Raw genomic sequence first — 20,864 nt, forward strand, 5'->3', positions numbered from 1 at the left:
TGGTAAGTGGGCCTAACTCCCAAGTGGCTCCAGGCCCAAGGCTGATCTTGCCTCATTTCTGTGTACACCATCATTGTCCAAGGACTCATTATGATACACAGGTGAGGGCCCCTGGGAGGAAGAACATCAGGAACACCCTAAGGGTGGAGGACTCTGAGAGCTGGGTGTGGGACAAAAGGGAGAAAGTGTCCCTTCCCTACAGATGGAAGCCTGCCCTTGCATTTCACAGGAACATCAGAGTCACTGTCAGAGTTGGCTGTAGTACCATCTGTGGTGTGGCAGGTACTCTGCAGAATCACCTCCACAGGGCCTGACCTCCATCCGGCAAACATGTCATTCCTGGGGCCAAAACTCGTGAAGCAGCTGCCTAAGAACTGGGAGGAGAGAGGCCAACCTGCCCAGGTTTAAATCCTAATTCTAAGTGGCCCAACATTTACAAGTTGGGCTAACACTGTGCTGTGACTACATCATCATAAAATGGGGCTAGTCATTGGCTGTGGTTTTGTGAAGGTTAAGCAAATTTATGCAACAAACTTTTTGTTTTGTTTTGTTTTCCGGGGTACTAGGATTTGAACTCAAGGTCTTGTCCTTGCTAGGCAGGTGCTCTACCACTTGACCATGCCTCCAACCCTTTTTGCTTTTAGATATTTCTGGATAGGGTCTCATATTTTTGCCTGGGTGGGCCTGACCTTGATCTGGACCTGCTCATGGCATTCCCTGTATCTGTGATCACAGGTGTGTGCTACCAGCTTATTGGTTGAGATTGGGTCTTGCTAACTTTTTGCCCAGGCTGGCCTTGTACTGCCATTTTCTCAATCTCTGCCTCCTGAGTAGTTAGGATTACAGATGTGAGTCACTGCACCCAGCCATGCAAGCAACCATGAAACCTACTGGGTACCTAGAAGCACCATGACAAAGGACAGCTACATCATTAGGCACTACTGTTCAAACCAAGGAGAGCAGTCCCCTGTGGCTAGTGTCTCCTATCACTCTGCATCCACAGGCCAGGCTGGCTCAGACTAGGCTGTGGTTGGAGTCTGGAAGCACAACAGACAGAAATGTGTAGGTGGCCAGTTTGCATCTGCACAGACAACACACTAACTTTATTCACATTGATACAAAAGTAGATTTTTCTAGAAATGTTCTCTTGTGCTAAAGGAAGAAAGGTTAAGCAGCATGTGGCAAAGGGTGGCCAGGAGAGGCCTGGGAGGACAGACAGGGCTGAGCGCAGGCATGTGGGCCAAGGCAGCAGTCCAGCAGCAGAAGGGCTGGGGAAGTGCATGTCTGCCACCCTGCTCTGTCCACACTGAAGGCTGTGGGAGTCTGCAGATGGGCCAGGAGTATTCAGAACTAAGGGAAGGAGGCCCAGGAACTTAGGCAGGACAAGGCTCTGGGCAGACTTGCTGCCCTCGTCCTTTCCTCTCCTTGTGGCCACTACCAATTCCTCATGGGCTCCCCCAACTCTGGGAGGTATGAGGCTGGGTAGGCCTGCCCCTTCCCACTCTCCCTTCTTTCCACACTAGTCTGGGAAGGGCAGGGTGTGCCCAAGAGGGACCAAGGAGGCAGGTAGTTGGGTGGGGGTCAAGTGGGTGCACAGACAATTGCTCACATAGGCAGAGGGAATGGAGGCTGGTGGCCCACTGAGGGTTCTCACTGGGGCAGGGCCTTGAGGATAGCATTCACCTCCTCTGCTACAGCAGTCAAGGCAAATTCAAACTGGTCCTGTGGAAGGCAGGCAGCAGAGCCATGAGTCATGGGGAGGCTGGGCTCTGCTCCTGCCCCAGGGCCACCTTTCAGGGGTGGAGGTAGTGGGCATTTCAGAAGAGGGGAGTCCCCCCAGGGGAGGTATAGGCAGATGAGAGGGGCAACCTACTGGCGGTTTCCCTGGGGTGGCTGAGAAGCGTGTACCAGGCAAGGGTGGCAGCTAGGGCTAGGGCAAGGAGGCATGGTCACCTTAGAGCGGACGAGGCCAGGGCGCTGGTCACGGACATGCTCCAGGGTGGCAGCGATGTCGATCTCCTTTACTCCTGGAGATGGGGTAGGGCACAGGCTGCTCAGGGGTGTCCCAAGGGGTCAGGACTCAGAAAGCCTGGGGATCCAGGCCTGGAGGTGTGAAAACCTGCTCCTCCATGCGGTCCCAGGTCCCTGGGCATGGAGGAGACTCCAGCAAGGGCCTGGGGTTGAGAGCACCGTCCTTACCTTTTGCCATGCGGTTCAGTACCATGTCAATGAGGATGTAGGTGCCGGTCCTCCCTGCACCATCACTGAAACAGGAGTTGGTGACAGGCTTAGCCTGGGGGCCAGCAGAAGGGGGTGGTATGGAGGAGATAAGTGTTTGAGGTGGGAACAACATTGGGTTGAGTCCTGGGGAGGGTGTGAGTGAGACAGAGGTCATCACACCTGGGCCCTGGGAATGGAGCCTTGAGTGGGGAGCCTGTGAGCTGTGGGGTGTCCCTGAGTGCTGGGACAACCAGAAAGGAGTTCTGTGTCTCAGCCTGCAGTGGAGACAGCAAGAAGGAATGGGAATGGCTCTCTCCAGCCAGGGCCAACTTTTTGTGGAAAGAGATAGTGACAATTTCTGACTGTGGGCTACATAGAGTTTCAGTTGCACATTTTTCTTCTTTTCTTTTTAAATCCAACTACTCTTAGCTCATGGACCACTTAAAAGCAGGTGTGTTACACTTGGCGCATGAGCTGTGGTTACTAGCATCCAGGGGACAGGCAGTGTGCACAGGATATATGCACAGGGAGTAGGACCGGAGAGGGGTGGGATTCAGGAAGGCCCCAGCCTGGGCTGCCCAGTCCCCGTCAGTCCCCACCCACCTGCAGTGCACGATGATGGGGCAAGAGCGGCCCCGGTAGCATTTGTTCACCTTCCTGAAATGAAAAATGGGCCTGAGAGCCAGCGGACACCAGCACTGAACACACCCATGTCAACCTCCCTTTCTTCCTTTTTGCCCCATGTGGCCAGGACAGAGAGGGAGGAGCATTGTAGAGAGGAGTGAGGACTGGAGGCAAAGGACCAGGACTGGCATGAGGGGCACTGGGCTAGCCCTATCACTACGAGCTGTGTGCCCAGGCTACACACCTGAACAATGGACTTAACTCCTTTGAGCCTCAATTTCTTACTTGTAAAATGGGGAGTGATAATAATAACAACCTTTTGTTTAGAGTTCTTAGGATGATTCATGAGATAATCCATGTGAAGAACAAAGTGCAAGGTCCTGTACACAGTAGGTGCTCAATAAATGGCAGTTACTAATAATGATAATATGTGATGATACGTTTTGTTTGTTTTTGTTTGGTGGTACTGGGGATTGAACCCAGGGCCTTGTGCTTGTTAGGCAGGTACTCTACCACTTGAGTTACGTTCCCATCCCATATGATGACATTAACAACTACCTCTGCTGGAATCCTAGGGGGGTAGACTTTCTGGTGACTTTGCAGGTGCCCCTCTGCCATTCTCTACAGCCACATAGGCCATTTCCCGCCCCACTCAGGCTTCTCATTTTTTCCACCAGCCCTGATGTCAAACACTTAACTCTGAACATTGTGCTTCTGCCTCTCCTTGGATTGCCTCACTTCAGCCCTTCTGTGTCTGGGTTCTAATCAGATTTGGGGTCTACTTGGAACTCAAACGCTTTTCTGCTGGCCCTGACTACTCTTCAGTAAGAGCAGGAGGTTTCTCCCTCCCTCAGGAGCCTTGTCTACCCTTCCATTGTCCCTTCTGACCTTTGATCTTTGCGTCACCAGCAGACTTCTGATATCCTCTCTGGGCAGAATCAGGGATGGCCTTCCCAGGGGTTATCAGATTGTTTTAGAGGATGCTTGGGCCTTCTAAGGGGCCAGGAGGCATTTTACAGGAGTCCATAGGGTGTTCAAGCACACCAGTGGGTATATCAGAAGGCTGGGGTTGAACGGTGGTGACAAGTTAGTAGCCATTTAGTAGTAATGATAATAGATGATTTGCAGAATCAGCTGAGCCCTTGCTATGTGCCAGGGACTTATACTTTGCCTATTAAATCTGTATCAATCCCCTAAAGTAGGTGTCATCATCCCCATTTCATAGGCAAGGGGACCTTGCTCGGACCACTTGCTAGGGCCTCTTTCAGTCATTTGACTTCCCTCCGAGGCACCTTCACCAAAATGCATTTATTAAGCAATGAATAATTTGTTCTGGGTTTCCCAGGCCAACTACATTTACAGAGTTCTAACCTACCTCACAGAAACCTTGTAGCTTACCTGTATGAGCTTAGAACAGACCCATGCAGTGTTTCTATCAGAATTTTTACTTTTTTAGGAGGTGGCAGAGACAGGAACCGAACCTAGGACTGTGCACACACTAGGCAAGCACTGGGCACTGAGCCACAGTGATCCAACCCGATCAGAATTTTTAAAATGTAGAAAAAAGGAAAGAGCTCCAATACTCTGGCATTGCTTTCAAGATGGGCCTCAAGCTGCAGGGACCCGAGTCAGAAACCATTGTCCTGAGGTTTGGAAACTGTACCCAGGTCCCCGTCACCAGCTCTGCTTCTTTGCTCAGAATGAGACCTAGACCAGCCTGGCAAGGGATGGAGGCTGGAGTGCATGGGGCCCCTGGCGGTGGACTGGATTCTCAGCCACCTTGTCTGTGTGGGAGGAAGACAGAGGGTATGGAGGCCTGGCTTGGTCTTGGTGTCAGTGTTACAACAGGCTAAGTCCCTCAGTTAGCTTCTGTTCCAGCCTCCACCCTGCTCCGTGGAGTCCCCCTCTGACCATCTCAGTCTTTTCCTGTACCCTTGCCCCCAGCTTTCCCAGCAGCCTTCAGGGTGGCCCCTGGCTCACATGTCCTGTCTGTTCTGTCCGTGCAGCTGCCACACCTGCCAATGACCACTTTTGTGACTATGCAACTGGAGTGAGAATACTAGTTGCAGGTCACAAAAATGACACTGGCAGCCGTGAGGGAGGGAGGGAGGAAAGAGGGCAGAGAGGCAGAGACAGAGGAAAGGAAAGGACAGAGAAGGCATGGGACAGAGACAAGAGAGGCAGACACATGGAGAAAACCAGGTTGGGGAGGTGGTGAGGAAAAAGGGAGAGGTGCAGAGCAGAAATGGAGACAGAAACAGTAAGATGGTGAAAGGATGGAGGAGAGAAGAGGAAAAGAAAGAAGAGAGAGAGAGAGAAATAAAAGTAGAGACAAAGAGTCAGGGATAGGGATGAAGAAGGGGAGTTGGGCAAGGAGGACTGAGACCAAGAGAAAAGCAAAACAGAGGATAGGACTGGGGATCAGGAGAGCAGGGCAGGAAACAGAAAAGAGGGACAGAGCGCAGGGCCCACAGAGGGAGACAAAGGGAGGAGGAGAGGCCCCTCTCCAGGGAAGCCGGTGGAGAAGGAGCCACTCACGAAGAGTAGGGAGAAAAACGGCGTGGGAGGGAGACAGCCGGCTTAGCAGAGTGAGATCAGACACAGGGCTGGGGGAAGACACAACCAGGCACAGCTTCGGTCCTGATTTGGGGAGTGAAAAGGTGGTGGAGGGGGTGGACAGGGGCCGAGGTTCCAAGTCAGACCTGGGGTCCCAACAGGAGCTGATGGAGTGCTCTGGGCCAGGGCTCCTGGGAGCTCCGCCGCCCACTCACCTGCGGAAGTCCAGCAGCGGCCGGGTGGAGGCCGGAGTGCCCTCTGCCGGCCAGCTGAGGAAGTGGAACTGCGTGAGCGTGCGCGTCTCCTGGGTTTGCACGTTCTTCAGGTAGAAGCTCCGCACTAGGAAGTCCTCGCACCAGATGTGTTCTGACACCAGGTTCACCTGCCCCGGAGCAGCACTGGGCTCCACGTCTGAGCACAGGCTCCTGGAGACCTCGTCGGTCTCTCAGAATCCTCCCACCTTCCTAACTCCTCCACGAAGTATGCCCACCCACTCTACCCAACTGTCCCAGCTGTCCCCAAGAACCCTGGCTGCCTGTGTCACTTAGCTACTGCTCAGGACAACTGGTAGCGTTTCCACTAACACAAGCCTATTACTTCGAGCTTCCTGAGCTCGCAGTTTTGCCTTCCTCTTCCTCCTAGGTGTACCTAAGTGCTTGCTACATGGTCCATAAATTTTGGTGAAATTCTGTAATATTTCTACTTGATTTTTTTTCTTTATCCATGCACAGGACCAATAAAAGTGTTAAAAAAAAAAAAAGAAAGATAATCGAGTGCTTATTTGGTAATGAGTAAACGACTATCCAGGCTCATCTGGATAGTCGAAATTAGTGAGAAATTTCTGTTGTGTTCTTAAGGTCTGTCTTACAGGGGCTCATCTCCTCCCATTGTCTGGAATCTCTCTTCCCCTGTTTTGCCTCTGCCCACTTCCCATCTACCTATCTATCTTCTTTCCTAATGGAAAAAGTTTGTTTCTATTTTACATAAGCAACATATGTGATTGGTGTTTTTTTTTTTTTTTTTTTTTGATTGGCCACCAGGAAACTCAGAGCTCTCTGTTAGGCTCAAGTAAAGGAGGTCTTAATCTCTCTCTTTGGATATAGTTATTTTCCCTGTCTCATATTTTTATGGCTCTTACCTTCTTACCTTGGTTTTATTTCTAGATCTTTATCATAAGTCCCCACAATGCTTTTAACCCGAGACAGGATGCACAGGCACACATATATGTATATGTATGTATGTGAACAAACATGTATGTATGCATATGTCTATACACAGGCACATTCATATATGAATGACTAGGCCACCATTCACCTTCCCCACTCCTGTTATCCCCTGGCTATGGGGTCCTGCTAACCTCATATACATGGTAGAGGGAGGAGCCCTCATCTGGCCAGTAGCGGTCACACTGCTTGACGCCATCCTCCACCAGTGGGGTCAGCATGACGATGACAGTGCAGCCACTCTCCCACACCATCTAGGGACAGAGACCCAGGTAAGCTGCATTCTGATCTCCCCTGGCTGGCCATAAGGGCTCCTGGTCCCTACAAATGCCCCTCTCCAAGAACCCACCTGCCAGAAGTCTGCGATGGTATGGGACAGTGGTCCTTGTGTGGCTATGTAGGCTGGCATCCGAGGATCATGTTCAATCTGGAGACAGATACATCAAGAGCCAGAATGGCTTGGTCAAAGCGAATGGGCCAGGCCCTTGGAAGGCTGAGAAAGTCCCTGTTCCAATGGTAGGATAAAGGCCCCACAATTCCAGGGCCTTAGCTGGGGTGGGAGGTGACCACAGAGAATGTAATGAAGAGGGGCAGGATACAGATGAGGCTGAGGTGGGGGCTTGAGTCCAGGCCACTCACAATGGGGCTGGCATTGATGTAATCACTCCGAGAAGGGCTGCTCTCCACCTTCAGCTTGATGCGAGCATGGTCATCTGTACAGACCCCACATCCCACCCCAATGGCACTCTGGTCACTGGGGTCCTGGCACTTCTGCCACTCAGCCTAAGCCAGGAGCCCAGCCCCTTGCCTGTAGCCTCCCCCCAACCTGACTCCCAGCAGAGAGGGTGTGGCCAGGCTGGCCAGTGGCTCACTTACAGGGCAGGAAGTCAGGATGGCGGTTCTTCTTGACATTGCCCTCACCCTGCGCAGTGGCGCAGGTGTTTGGCTCTGCTTGGTAGGCACACAGAGCCTGCCACTCCTTGGCCAGGCGGTCCCGGTTCCGCAGGTGGTCCTCCATGTATGCCTGCAGAAGCACCACAGCCTGGCTCTGGCCCACATTGCTAGTCCTGCCTCCCCTGCCATCCTGTCCCCTCCCTGCTCTGGACCTGGGCCCTTTCCTGACCAGAATCATGTGTCCAGTGGAGATGTCCATGTTGGCCTGGGCAGGCTCCTCGCACCAGGACGGTGTGCTGCTGTGAGAGCTGGGGCTGGCTTGGGCTGCATCGCTGAACTGCGAGGACACACTGCTCACCCGAGAAGGCTCTGGTGGACCCTCTGCCCGGTTGAACAGGGACTTTGTGGCCATGTGCTGGCGACACAGATCCTGAAGAGGAAGGATCACGTGGGGCCAAACGGTCCCCTGAAGGCTTTCAATAGGGTTATGGGTTCAATTTGGGCCCCTAGGCTTGTACTTGATTGACTTTGAATGAAACCCATCTCCTCTGGGATAAGGTCTGCCCTAACCCTCTTCCTTCCAGAAAGGGAGAACTCTTTCAGGGTTTTCTGCTTGGGTAGTGCTTATGACAACCTCAAATATTAGAGTGGAATTCCAGAACCTCAGAACCATAGTACTGGGAAGAACCTCAGGAACCAAGTGTTCCCAATGCCTGTCCATTCAAAAATGTCCACAATACCCTGGCTGGGGCCTGGACATTGCCAGAGATGGAAGCGCACCACTTCTTCCATTCCCACCCTCACTCCAGGCAAGACCGTTACACTTTTAACAAGCTTCTGGGGATGCTGCACACCTGGTACTCAAAAGTAGTGTCACCATGGGCCCCCTCGGGCCCCAGGGCTGTAAGGCGCTCCTTGTCCCTCTGCCGTGCATGCTGGCGCATGCACAGAGCCACTGCCAAAGCCACTAGCAGTCCGGCAACACCTGCCAGGGCCACCAGAGTAAGCAGCACTGAGCGCATGGGAGAGATGCTGTGGACTGGTCGGGGAAGAACTGCAGCTGCCTCCTCCCTCTGTGGGAATAAGACAAGAATCAGGAGGGCAGTGGCCATGGGAGACCTAGCTGCTTCTGGACCCTGTCCCATGACACATCCCCTCTAGGACACCTCCAGAAGCAAAAGCTGTGAAGGAACTAACAGATATAAGAGCTCAGGTCTCCTTTCTCAATCTTTGTTGGACCAACTCAAGTGCCAGAGACCTCATGGGTGACCCCCCCACCCCCAGGACAATTTGTATTTAAAGATGGACATAAAAAAGTGAAGAAGGAATACACAGAGTGGACTATTAGAATGTGAAACAGCAGTGTTGGATGCAGAACAGAAACATATTTTGAGTATAATGTCCCTTCTGTGCAAGGTTGTCCCTTGGAATTTAGGGACTTTGCTCCAGAAGGCCTAGAGCATCTCTCTTTTTCAAGCATAGGTCTCCCTATAGAAGGCTGGTCCCAAAGGGAGGTACCATTGGGGCCATCTGCTGGTCAGAAAGAGAACTGCACAGAGAGGGGGTGGTTGGCCAAAGCTGTGGTCAGCCAGAATCAACTTCAGTGCTCTTGTCAAATTTGTCTTCATCTCTTGTGGACAGTGTGAGATCTCTGGGGCTCTGAAGAATTCTCCAGTTAGTGCCTACCTGTCCCACTCCTGTCTGTAAGATCTGGAGCCCTGTCTGTGCTTCCAGTTCGGATTTCACCAGCCCTGCAGGAAGGGTGCAAGTCAGACTCTCTCCAGCCCCACGTAGTGCTATGCCAGGGGGTAGGCAGGGCCCATGTGGGCTGGGATATGTCAAGACAGTATCAGCCACAGACCTGTGTATTAGGGCTGGGGCCATGCCTGGGCTTGAGGTTAGGGCAGTATTTACCAGCTTGTCCAGTCACATCTGCCAAAGACAGGTTCTGTTCATTCTGCCGGATTCGGAAGGTGAGAGCTGGTCCCACCACACTGTCAAATAGGAGCTACATTACTACCTTACTCACCCTAAAAGAGGCCAGCCCTGGCATTTTCCTCATCAGGGGATGGGTCTGGAGCAAATCAGGAATGCCTTACAGGGGTGTCTGATGACAGATAGTGGATGGGGCTAGAAACAGGAATAGGTATGGCTGTACTGTCAAATATAGGTGGGAGCAACTCTGACCTCAAACCTGAGTCCCCCCAGCACTGCCTCACTCAAGCTACTCTCTAGACTCCTGTGCTGTCCCACCAAGATACCAGCCCTCACCTGATGTTGATAAAGCTGCCCGAGGACATGTGCACATGCTCAGCCAGGAGCTCCAGCAGCTTCACTCCTGCAGCCAAGCTCAGGGGTCTGGAGGAGGGGAGCAGGCAGAGGAAGGAAAGTGGGAACTCTGAGTCCCTTTCTTGAAACAGGCCACCTCCAGAGTGCAGAGCTGTCCACTGCCTCTCTGTCCTTTTTACATCTGGATTTCTGATCTCTGCTTCCTGCCAGGCAGACCAGTCCAACTCCCCCCCCACCCCCACCACCACCAGGGACTAGAAGGTTTCCTCAGGCTGGAGTCCTTACTTCTGGTCAGTGACGATGTAGCCATACTCTTCTGTTGATGGCCGGGCTGATGGCTGTCCTACCACTGTGGGCTGGCTCTGGCCCAGTGGACTTTTCTTCTCCAGCAGGACAGGTGGGACTCCAGGGGAAATAGCAGCTTTGGGTGGCTCAGAGGAGCCAGGGCTCAGAACCTGCTGGACTTTATTGGAGGTGGGGCTGGCAGTGGGGTGTCCAGGCATGGAGGGTATGGGGGGTGGAGGCTCTGCTATGTCTCCGTCCTGCACTTGCTCTTCCATTGTCTGTTAGAAGAGAGGATCAAGGTGTGGCCTCTGGAGAGAGGGGAAGCTGGAGGAAGGGGGTCCATACCCTGGCTCTGAACTCTCCATAGTGGAACTGAGGACCTGTTTAGCTTTCTACCTCCAGAACACACTGTATTGTTGGGTACAGAGAGCACACGCAGAAAATGTGAGCCAAGCAGATGAATGAATGCATAAAGGATTGAGTGGGTGACACATGGTCTGTAATTCCACAGGATGTGGCTGGAGTAGGAGGAAGCTGGAGCCAGAGAAGCTGGGGTGAAGCTGAAAGATGCACAGGAAGGCAATGGTTTTTAGACTTTTGTTGAGCCACATTTCAGAGTTCTAAAACACCTAAAACAGAAGGAAGCATAGCTCCTCCAGCTACAGGGGGACAGGAGCCTGCCTGCTCTCAACTGTCCTCTTGCTGTAGAAATCCTCAGAGCATGGTCTGGAATGATTATAGCAAGAAGAGTGGATCATGAAGTTTGGCTTCTAATCCCAGCTCTGCCATCAACTTGATGTGAGACCATGAGCAATGATTTGAAGTCTTTGGGCCTCCATTTCTGCCAAATCAGTGACTAGAGGATATAGGTTCTAGACCCCAATCTTGAGATTTGTATCTCAGTAAAGATGTGTGTGTGTGTGTGTGTGTGTGTGTGTGTGTGTGTGTGTGTGTTGGGGGAGGTACTGCATGGGACATTTATAGGTCAGGAAGGTGATGGGAGCTCACTTTCTTGATATCAGCTCCAACATTTACAACCTCTCCTGTGGAGACAGAAAAAAACAAGAATCTGAGGAAAGGGTGAGGGCAAAAGCCAACCCAAGCAGGAGAAAGGGCCAGAGTTTCTAAGCCTGTTCCATATGTTGTGGCGTCTTTCCTTAGTCCACTGACCAAGACCAAAACCCTGTCAATGATCCCCTCCCAAGCATGACCTCATTGCTCTTTGCTTCTGCCTTGTAAGTCATTGTTTTCTTAACTTCCCCCTCAGTCATTGGCCATAGTGCTCAAAGATATTCTTTGTTCAGTCTTCCCCCTGCTCATCCATCAATTATTCATATTGTTCCACTGACCCTTCCTTAGGTCATCATAAACACTGACCCTCCCATGGAACCCAGAGCCTTGCTCATGCTAAGCAAACACTCAACCACTGAGCTACATCTCCAGTCCTCCAGCCCTGACCTATCCTTCTTGATACTTCCTTTTTCCTTCTTCTTCTGTTGGCTTCTTTTTCTATTACTTCCACCCTCTAGTCTTTTCCAGGTTAACTTCAGCTCACAACCCTACCCTTTTGCTTCCTTTGCTAGCAATGACCCTGTGTCTCAAATGAACTTTCTACTTTTGATCTTGACCGTGATTTTTCCTCTTCAGGTTACTCCATGTGGTTTTGAGATATAGAGGCCTCTATGAAGCTGGAAGTTAGTTTTTCTGCCTGGACACTCACCAAGATTTTTTCCTGTGCCCTTGGGCAGCAGCTGCAGCAGGGTCGAGAGGGTGGAGAGCTGCTCAGGGGTCAACTGACGCAGCTCCACCCCATAGCCTGCCAGCACAGCAGCCAATCTCTGCAGAGTCACATCTGCTGGAGCCAGATACAGAATTTAGGGTTGATGTAGATGGATGATTGGGGCAGGGGACTAGCACATTTAAGGAATTCTCAAATATTAGGACACTGGTGCCCTCCTTCTCAGCCCTTCTACGCACTGGGGAAAAGCTCTCCCTGGATAAGACCAAACCCAATTCACCATGGACATCTTGATTCTCCATCTGTAGGAGTCATATCAGCTCTACAGCCCACCGTACACCCACATATTTCAGTGCCTGCACAGATTGGCTTATCAGCAGAGATTAGGTTAAATGTATGAATGACTTCAGGGATGAGTTAACAAATGCATGGATAGTTAAGGAAGGAGCCCCATGGTTCTCCCAAAGCAGCCCCCACAGGCAGAGAGGTGGATGTTGAGAGCTGTTACCTGACTGCACAGCTGGGGAAGGGGGATTCTCCCCCTGGTCCCCTAGTCCTTCCTCCTCATAGCCCTCTGAAGAATCCTCTGCCTGGCTGCTGCCCCCTTGCTCTGGGAGCCTTGGTGCCCTGGCCCTGCTGGGCACTGACACCTCCTGGAGAGCCAGGTAGAGCAGTCCTGAGTCCTGGAAAAGCTGAGCAGGTGAGGGCCCTGGAAGGTCACTGTAGGAGTGGTCAGGGTGGCCCCCAAACATGGCCTTGGAGGCAGTTCTGCTGAAGAGGGCAGAAGCTTCAGCTTTGGGCAGGGGGCCAACATTGACCATCCCTGGGGAGCTCTCTGAGCCTCGGGAGCCATCACGGGAGCCAAACTGTTGGAAACCAGAGATCTGGGTAAGTGAAGAAGTTAGGGCTGGGGGATGGAGGTTGGGCAGAGCTAGAGTTGAGGGCTCACCTGGTGGAACAGGTAAGGCTGTAGCAAGGTGGGTTCATAACTCAGGGCAGGGTGGGGAGGCTGTGGGGGCAGCAGCAGGTGCTCCAAGAGAGGAGGCAGCAGCTCAGCCTGTAGAGGGGACAGGGGGGAGCCCGCCCCAGCTCCACCCCCACCCACTGGAGGTCGAGGAATCCCCTGAGCAGCAGGGATGGAGCCAGTGGGGATGCCCTGTAAAAGCAGCTCCCCAGCAGAACCAGGTCTCCTGGGCACCAAGCCAGATCTGGGGAGGAAAGTAAAGTGTGTGTGTGTGTGTGTGTGTGTGTGTGTGTGTGTGTGTGTGTGTTTTGAAGAGAGCAAGGCATGGAGAACATAGAGGGCAGAAATGCTGGGGAGTCAGACAGGTTCGCCAGTTCAGATTGGCAGACCTGATCTCTTAAGAAATGAGATGACCTCAGGAGAAGAGAGATGGGTCAGAAGGGTGTGGGGATGGGCCAGAGAGCCAAGCCTGGACTCAGGTATCTCTGCCTACATCCTGAAACACAGCTGCAGAGGCTAGAGAAGCATGAGGCTGGGGATGGAGAAAGGTAGATTAGGAACAGGGAAGGAGGCTGGGATCTGCTGCAGATGTGCTGTGGCTGCAGTGTGGCTAGTTGTCTCTTTGTGCCGTGTCCCCACACCTGGCTCTCCAATCATGTTCAAACATTTAAGACCACTCTGTCCCTCACCCCCACTATGCTTTCTTCATCCTGGTGTCATCCTCTGAGCTCTGTGTACCTTATTTCCCTTCCTAATGCTTTGTAAGAGCTGAACATGGCCTTTAGAGGCCCTAACCAGAGAAAGATAGTGCCATAAACAATTCTTTATAGTAATGAAACTGAATGTTAAACAACTTCCAGAAAATTCCAGTTTGCCCATGATGACTCCTTTGATGCTTCTTTGAAAGCACCAACATTTTTAAAGTATACTTTTAATGTCCCGTTTTGCTGGATCCCCAGGGTGAGTTCAGCTCCATGTGAGAGAATAACCACTCCTGATGTCTTTCACTCATGCCCCAGCTTGTTGACTAGGTGCCTTCTTCCCTTCTCCTACTCTCCATCCTTCAGGAAGACCACAGACCACCCACCTCAATACCCTAGGGTTACTGAGAAAGGCTGCCTACCTGTCCCTTGGACGAAGCTCTGGGGGACGAAGCCTGGGTATGCGCTCCATCTCCTGGGAGATCACATACTGTGTGAGGTCATCATGCCAGGACAATCCTGTCAGGGGAAAGGATAGGGCAAAGTTGGCTCGAGAGTCTGGGGACCCAGTGGGCCAGTGGAGATCAGAAGTGGATCCTCTGCTCTCCAGTGCATTGGGTTTGGCAGAGCAGAGGGGCAGTGGAAGGGTCTGGAGACCCACTGAGTGACCTGAGTTGTCTCATCCCCACCCTCAAGTACAGTTGCAGTCAGACTGTCTGGATTTGAATCCTGCCTCTGCCACTGAAGAACTCAATGACCTTGGGAAAGTTATTGAACCTCAATTCTGTTTAGACCTCAATTATTTTATCTGTAAAATGGGGGTTTATACATCCTAAGATTGTCTTGCTAATTAAAACAACATACAGGCTGGGCGCTGGTGGCTTACACCTTAATCCTAGCTACTCAGATAGTGGAGTTTAGGAGGATCACTGTTTGAATCCCAGGCAAATAGATCGGGAGACCCTATCTTGAAAAAACCCATCTCACACACACACACACACACACACACACACACACACACACACACACACACACACAAAACCTAAAAAGACTGGTGGAGTGGCTCAAGTGGTAAGAGTGTCTGCCTACCAAGTGTGAGGCCCTCAGTTCAAACCCCAGTTCTGCCAAAAATAAATTAAAAAGTAAAGTAACATATAGCAAACAGAACAGTGCCTTCCACATAATGAACTCTTTTTTTATGACACTTGGATTTGAATTCAGGGCCTTGTGCTTGCTAGGCAGGCTTTCTACCACTTGAGCCATGCCTCCAGCCCTCCATAACTAATGCTATCTTAACCAATGCTATCATCATAATCACCATCACTTTTTTGTTAATTCTGTGCAAAGTGGGAATAATACATATTCATGGGGCTGTTGTGAAGATCAAGTATGATTGGAAAATGAAAATGCTTAAAAAAGCTCTAAAGCACTCTGAAGTTCATGGTTTTCAACGCCCATACCATTGTCATCATTGTGGCTATTGTCATCACCATCATTGCCATCCTAATTGTCATCATCTTATTCAGGAGCAGGTACTTTACCCCATGAAACTCTTCAGGAAAGGTCAGTCACCTATTCTAAGGGAAACATTTCCAAGTCTCCACCCCCCTTTTTTCTTCTCCATTCTGGGTTTATAATTTGGGTTGCTCATGACTTATTTCTGGGATCTGCCAACATCCATACCTGCCTTCTTGCCTATTAACATGACATGAACTATCGTGCTCCTCTTTAAAGGTGATTCCTCCACCTTGAGCACTAGAGTTCATCTCCTATTACCTACTCAAGAATATCGTCCTCACAATTCTCCCCTATTTTAGGAAATATTATATAGGTATATACAGGTAATTATAGTACATAGTATATATAGATATTATGTAAGTATAATCTTTTCCTTTGTTTTCTATGGAATTATTCCCACCTCACACAAATATAATGTTAAAAATAGTACTACTTGACCCCTACACTCCTCTTCAACTGTCACCTCATTTTTTTACAGCAAGACTTCTTGAAAGACTTAAGACTGCAATCAACTCCTTTCCTCTCATTCCTTTTTAATCCACTCTATTTAGGATTTTAGCCCCAACAATTCTACCAAAGGGAAGAAAGCTGCCAGTGACTTGTATATGTCAAATCTCAGATCTCATTTTGTGTAACCTATCATCATCACTTGACACTGTTGATCACTCCCTCTTCTTCCTCCTCTTCTTCTTCTTCCTTTTCTTCTTCTTCTTCTTCCTTTTTTTTTGTGGAATTGGGGTTTGAACACAGGGCTTTGTACTTGCAAAGCAGGTACTACAAATTATTTACCTGGGCTGGCCTTGAACCACGATCCTCCTGATCTCAGCTTCCCAAGTAGCTAGTATTACAGATGTGAGCCACCAGGACTCCCTCCTCTTGTTACGCTTTCATGTGGCTTTTAGGACACTGAACACTCTTGGATGTCCTTCTACCTACTGGATTCCCCTTCTTAGTCTGTCTTGCTGTTTCCTCTTCTCCTGTCCTCTTAATATTAGAATGCTCTAGTTCTTGATCCTTGCTCCACTTCTTTTTTTTTTTTCTCATAGGTTTTATTTTTGGTGAGGGTTGGTCTTTTTGTTTTTGTTTTTGCTTTTTTTTTTTTTAACAAAGGAGTGGTAATAGGAATACAAATGTCTGCTAAAATTGATGTTTTTTTCCACTTCTTTATATACACTTGATTCTTTGGTTATCTCAACTATCTTATGGATTTAATTACTATCTATATGTCAAATTTATATGTCTACTCCAGACCCTTCCAGATCAAATCCAATCTGACATACTTGATTTCCCACTCTACTTGAACAGACATCTTAAACTCAACATAGTCAAAGCCAAACACCTCCCACATGTACCAAAGTTTATTCTTTTGCAATTTCCCCCATCATAATTAGTGACATTTCCACTAACTCAGTTGTTCAGGCAATAAAACCTTGGTGTCATTTTTTTATTCCTCTTTGCAGCCATATCCAACATGAAATCATGAAATCATCACTTTGGTCTACACTCATGTCTTACTTGAGCTATTGTGGCTTGAGTGGGTTTCCTGCTTTAACCACAGACTCCCTACATTCTATGTATTCTCAACACAGCAGCAACTGTGAGTCTTTAAAACTGGAAGTGAGATCATGTACCCCTCTGCTCAAAACCTTGTAAGGGTTTCCTCATTTACTCAGAGTCAAGTCAATGTCCATATGTTCTCTTGGAACTCTCCATGAAGATCTGCATCCATCCCCTTCCTCCCATTGCCTACTCAGCCGTACCTTCTACTCCTCTCCATCACTCTTATATAGTCACACTGACCTGCCCAAACATTCTTCCCATGGGTAATTTCCTGGCACATTCGGCCACCACCTTAAATCTGTTCAAATTTTATAGTTTCAGTGTGATCTACCTTGACCATCTGACTGAACACTACAGCTTCCTGCATGATCACATCTGGTTCCTTTCTCTTGCTTTACTATTCCATGGTACTTACTACCTTCTAACATACTACATATTTTCTAACTTATATAGCATGTTTCTCTCTTTTGTCCCCAAACTGCAGTAAGCAGAGATCTTTGTTTTATTCCCTGACACGGTCCAAACACTTTAAACTATTCCTGCCACATAATAGGTACTCAACAAATACATATTAGATGAATGAATTGGATGAGTAGAGTGCTCTGTGTGAGGACTTCAAAATTCATGGATTGGAACACTCAGTGCTGGGGTGGGTAGGACTGGTGCTAAAGATGATACTGGTCTCTTCCAGTGACATCAGCTACATAACTCCTCTGGGCTCCTCTAGAGAATTCAGATATGAACAGCCCACCTCTAGTGTTCCATCCCTACACTTGCCATGATCTGGGAGGTGAGGTTACAGAAGTGGGTGTGACAGGAATATTCCACAAAGAGAACTCTTTGAATCAGGTGGCCCCTCACTTCCCCACCCACATCTAACCCAGTTCCAACCCCTCTGCTCCAGGGCACCCAGATCTCACCTTGGGACATGAGTTGTCGGAGTACACTTTGTAAACGTTGGAGAACTGGAGAGGTGACTTGTAAAAGGGGCCGCGCCTGCCCCACTCCTGCCTGGCACTGTCCAAACAAACCATCTAAGAGTACAAAAGTGGTGTTATCAGGATAAAAGGCCTTTCAAAGTCCAGGTTGCAAATGAACAGCACTCTTGCCACCTCCTCCTGGCTTCAGAGCTCTGCTCTTTCAGGCTAGTGCTCCTTCTCCAGGTCCCAGCCTACTCCCCCTCCTCCCTTCTGTGACTCTCACTTTTTTTTAAATAGCACCCCCCTGTCTTGTGAGTCCTTCGCCTGGGCCTCACTCACCCTGAATACAGACTTCGAGGTGAGAGCAGAGTCTTCGGTCAAAGAGACAGCCTGTGGAGGGACAGGTGAGCAGAGGCTCAGTACAGAAGACTAGAATTCTTAAAAGAAGAAAGTGTGGGTGAGCTTTGTATTTAAAGATCACAGTCTGGATCCTTAAAAGCCTCAATTTGCTTAACTAAGACTTGAGAAGAATAATTTTATGTGCATTGGAGGAGGGGAGTGGAGGTGAAGGATCGTAAACTGTCCTTACAGAATGACTGTGGGAGAATTTTGGTAAAATTCAGAAGGAAGAGGTACTTCCCTAAATCTCCAAAAGCATCCTAACTGTAACAGCTTAGAACTCAAAAAAGGAGGAAATTCTAGTACACCTCCCCGATGGGGAGAGGGGCACTAGTTTCTCTGAGGCGCGCTCCCCACACCGCCCCAGGCAGATGCCTCAGGCGCTGTCCGTGGTGCTGAAGCCATGAGCCCGGCGGGGCTTGTGAGAGGCATTAAGGGACAGGAACCGTACAGGGTGAGGAGTCTCCACCACCTGACTCCTCCGCTCTATCTTGTTTGTCCCCAGCGTCACAGGAAGTACCCTGCGTTGGCCTCCGAGCCCGGGAAAGAGGGCGCCAGATGGCTAGGCTGCGCCCCTTCCCCCACACGCCACCTTCCCACCTCCACCCCCCCGCCCATGAGTCAGCTCTGACTCTGTCCGCACCGATGTGAGTCAGCACCAGGCCTGGCTGTGGGGAGGGGGACCGGGGAGGACCCTCCCCTCTTCATCCTCTCCCGCCCCCTACCCCACCCGCTCCCTCTTAAAGATCAAATCGCAGCAACCAGCCTCTCTAGACTTAAGGAGAAACCCTGGCCTCTCTCACCCCTGTCCTACAATAGGAGTTGGAACCCCGATGACTACGGTCAGGTCTCGTACTGCCCGGAGATGGTCGGCCCCTCTTCCTGCGTCCCCGCCCCTCCCCCTCCCATTCTTCAGCGCGATCCACCTCCCTGGCGCGACTAGCTTCTCTCACGGTCTTGTAGTCCCCTCTCCAAATCCCTCTGCTCCCATGCACCCCCATGGCTCCTTCCGAACCTGCTAGCTTCCCCCGAGCCCACTTCTCTTAGGACCCGCCCGCGTATTCCCAGCCCCACCTCCAGGCCTACGCCCCTTTCCTCCCTCTCATCGTCCTCATCTCACAGAGCCTCCCCCAACCCCCCACCCCCACGTATTCTATCCTAGCTGCTTACCTTGGTGACACTTCTCCCCACCCCCCCACCGAGTTTTGCTACCGGACCCATACTGCCTCCCCCCGCCCCCCCCAAGTTTCCTTCTGACCGTGGGCACTAATGGCGCTGCAGCCCCCTGGGCGGCTGCTCAGCAGCAGGAGACAGACGAGCAGCCGGAGGCCCCCCGATCCCCCGGGACCCCCCGGCCGCCGCGGGCGCCGCATCCCTTCGGGCTCGCAGCGCTCGCTCCCCGGCGAGAGTCGCAGCGACGCGGGCCGGAGCCTGTCGAGGCGCCTAGGCGGGGCCTGCCGCTCCCCACCCACCAAGAGGTGGGGTCTACAGGCCCCCTCTCAAGGCCACTCGGCCAACCACAGGAGGGTGGTGACGACATCTCCACCCCCAGCTCTTACCCCTATTTGCGTCATAAGTGGCGTAAGAACCAGTATTAGCTGGGCACCTACTCACCCTATTCCTCCTCCACCAAATTGTAGGCGCCTCACTAGAATTCCCACTTGGCCCACCCCCTTGCGACCCATACTCTTCTTCATGAAGCACCACCTTTATCTCCTGATCCCAGGGCTGGCGCAAAGCGTTAGAGTCCCGTGGAGACTAGGAAAGACACGTGGGTCAGAAGTGTAAACCCTAAGATGAGGTGCATAAAAGTGAATAGATTGGGAACTCTGACGCGCCTTCATCAGTGGTATTGGCGTCATCCTTAAGACCAGGTTTGGTTAGGCGTGCGTGCTTGGATTTCAGTTGTAACAGTGCCGCCTACTAGGAGTACAACCTTGGGCAAGTTGCTTACCCTGTTTGGTAAAGTGGAGGAGCTAAGAGTACCTAACTCATGAATTAAACTCATCCAGTGATGACTGGCACATACCAAACACCCTGTACATATTAGCTTTTTTTCCTTCTAGCAACGCATTAATAATTAATTAACAATTGTCTTTTAGGTTTCTTTCTTTAATATTTACTTCCTTTTAATTGATATATAGCAATTGTAATTATTTATAGGGCACAGCGAGACTTTCAATACAGATACAATGAATATAGTGTTATAGTGTATAATGATCAAATCAGGTAATTGGCATGTTTATCACTGCAGACATTTGTCATTCCTTGTGTTGGGAATATTCAAAGTCCTTTCTACTGGCTATTTTGAAACGTTCAGTTAGTTGTTGTCAGCCATAGCTAGCCTACTGTGCGAGAGAGCATTAAAATTTGTTTCTCCTCTCCAGCTGCACCCTTGCACACATTAACTTCTGTTATTAGCTTTGACTCTCTCTGCTCCTCCCATCTCAAGCCTATCAGCTGTTCCATGTTTTTTACCACAAAGTGACATCAGCTTACTTCTCTTCACTCGGACTATCCCCTCTAGACCACTGTGCTCTGTCACCAGTAATCACCTGGCTGCTCTTTTGCTTCACTCTTTGTTTTTTGGGGGGGCATTGGGATTGGGGTTTGAATTTAGGGCTTCACACTTGCAAAGCAGGTGCTCTACTGCCTGAACCACACTCCCAGTTCTTTTTGCTCTGGTTATTTTTTGGAGATGGGGGTCTCATGAACTGTTTCGCTGGACTGGCCTTGAGTGGCGATCCTCCTAGTCTCAAACCTCCCAAGTAGCTAGGATCACAGGTGTGAGCCACTGCCACTTGGCTTGCTTCCACTCTTGTCACCCAATAAATTAGGAAGTGAACTTTCTAAATTTCAGATTTGATCACTATTCTCTTGGTTTCCAGTATTTTTCAGACAGGTATTTTTCAGACAGGGTCTCACCATTGTTGCCTAGGCAGGCCTTGAACAGTGATCCTGATCGTGATCATG

At 50.4% G+C, this 20,864-nt stretch overlaps 1 protein-coding gene across 3 annotated transcripts; it reads right to left on the reverse strand.

Annotated features, from left to right (window-relative positions):
* Nucleotides 1-1,070: 1,070 nt before the first annotated feature.
* Ptprn (protein tyrosine phosphatase receptor type N) lies at nt 1,071-19,330 on the reverse strand. 3 transcript variants are annotated; one of them, XM_074071779.1, is made up of 24 exons: nt 19,150-19,330; nt 17,832-17,882; nt 17,493-17,606; nt 13,917-14,013; nt 12,779-13,037; nt 12,338-12,695; nt 11,812-11,943; nt 11,100-11,134; nt 10,092-10,369; nt 9,789-9,875; nt 9,432-9,511; nt 9,204-9,268; nt 8,372-8,590; nt 7,747-7,947; nt 7,500-7,647; nt 7,263-7,336; nt 6,973-7,050; nt 6,758-6,877; nt 5,616-5,782; nt 2,824-2,877; nt 2,200-2,264; nt 1,954-2,027; nt 1,610-1,722; nt 1,071-1,350 (listed from the first exon to the last, which is right to left on the reverse strand). In XM_074071779.1, the coding sequence occupies exons 1-23, from the start codon at nt 19,262-19,264 to the stop codon at nt 1,651-1,653; spliced, it is 2,943 nt and encodes a 980-aa protein (XP_073927880.1). In that variant the 5' UTR covers nt 19,265-19,330; the 3' UTR covers nt 1,071-1,350; nt 1,610-1,650. The 3 variants fall into 3 exon arrangements, with proteins under 3 accessions (XP_073927880.1, XP_073927879.1, XP_073927882.1); XM_074071778.1 differs by having other exon boundaries at nt 1,071-1,722; XM_074071781.1 differs by lacking the exon at nt 12,779-13,037 and having other exon boundaries at nt 1,071-1,722; nt 12,338-12,597.
* Nucleotides 19,331-20,864: the final 1,534 nt, after the last annotated feature.

This window comes from Castor canadensis, chromosome 4, assembly GCF_047511655.1.
Source record: "Castor canadensis chromosome 4, mCasCan1.hap1v2, whole genome shotgun sequence".
Classification (NCBI taxonomy): Eukaryota; Metazoa; Chordata; class Mammalia; order Rodentia; family Castoridae; genus Castor; species Castor canadensis.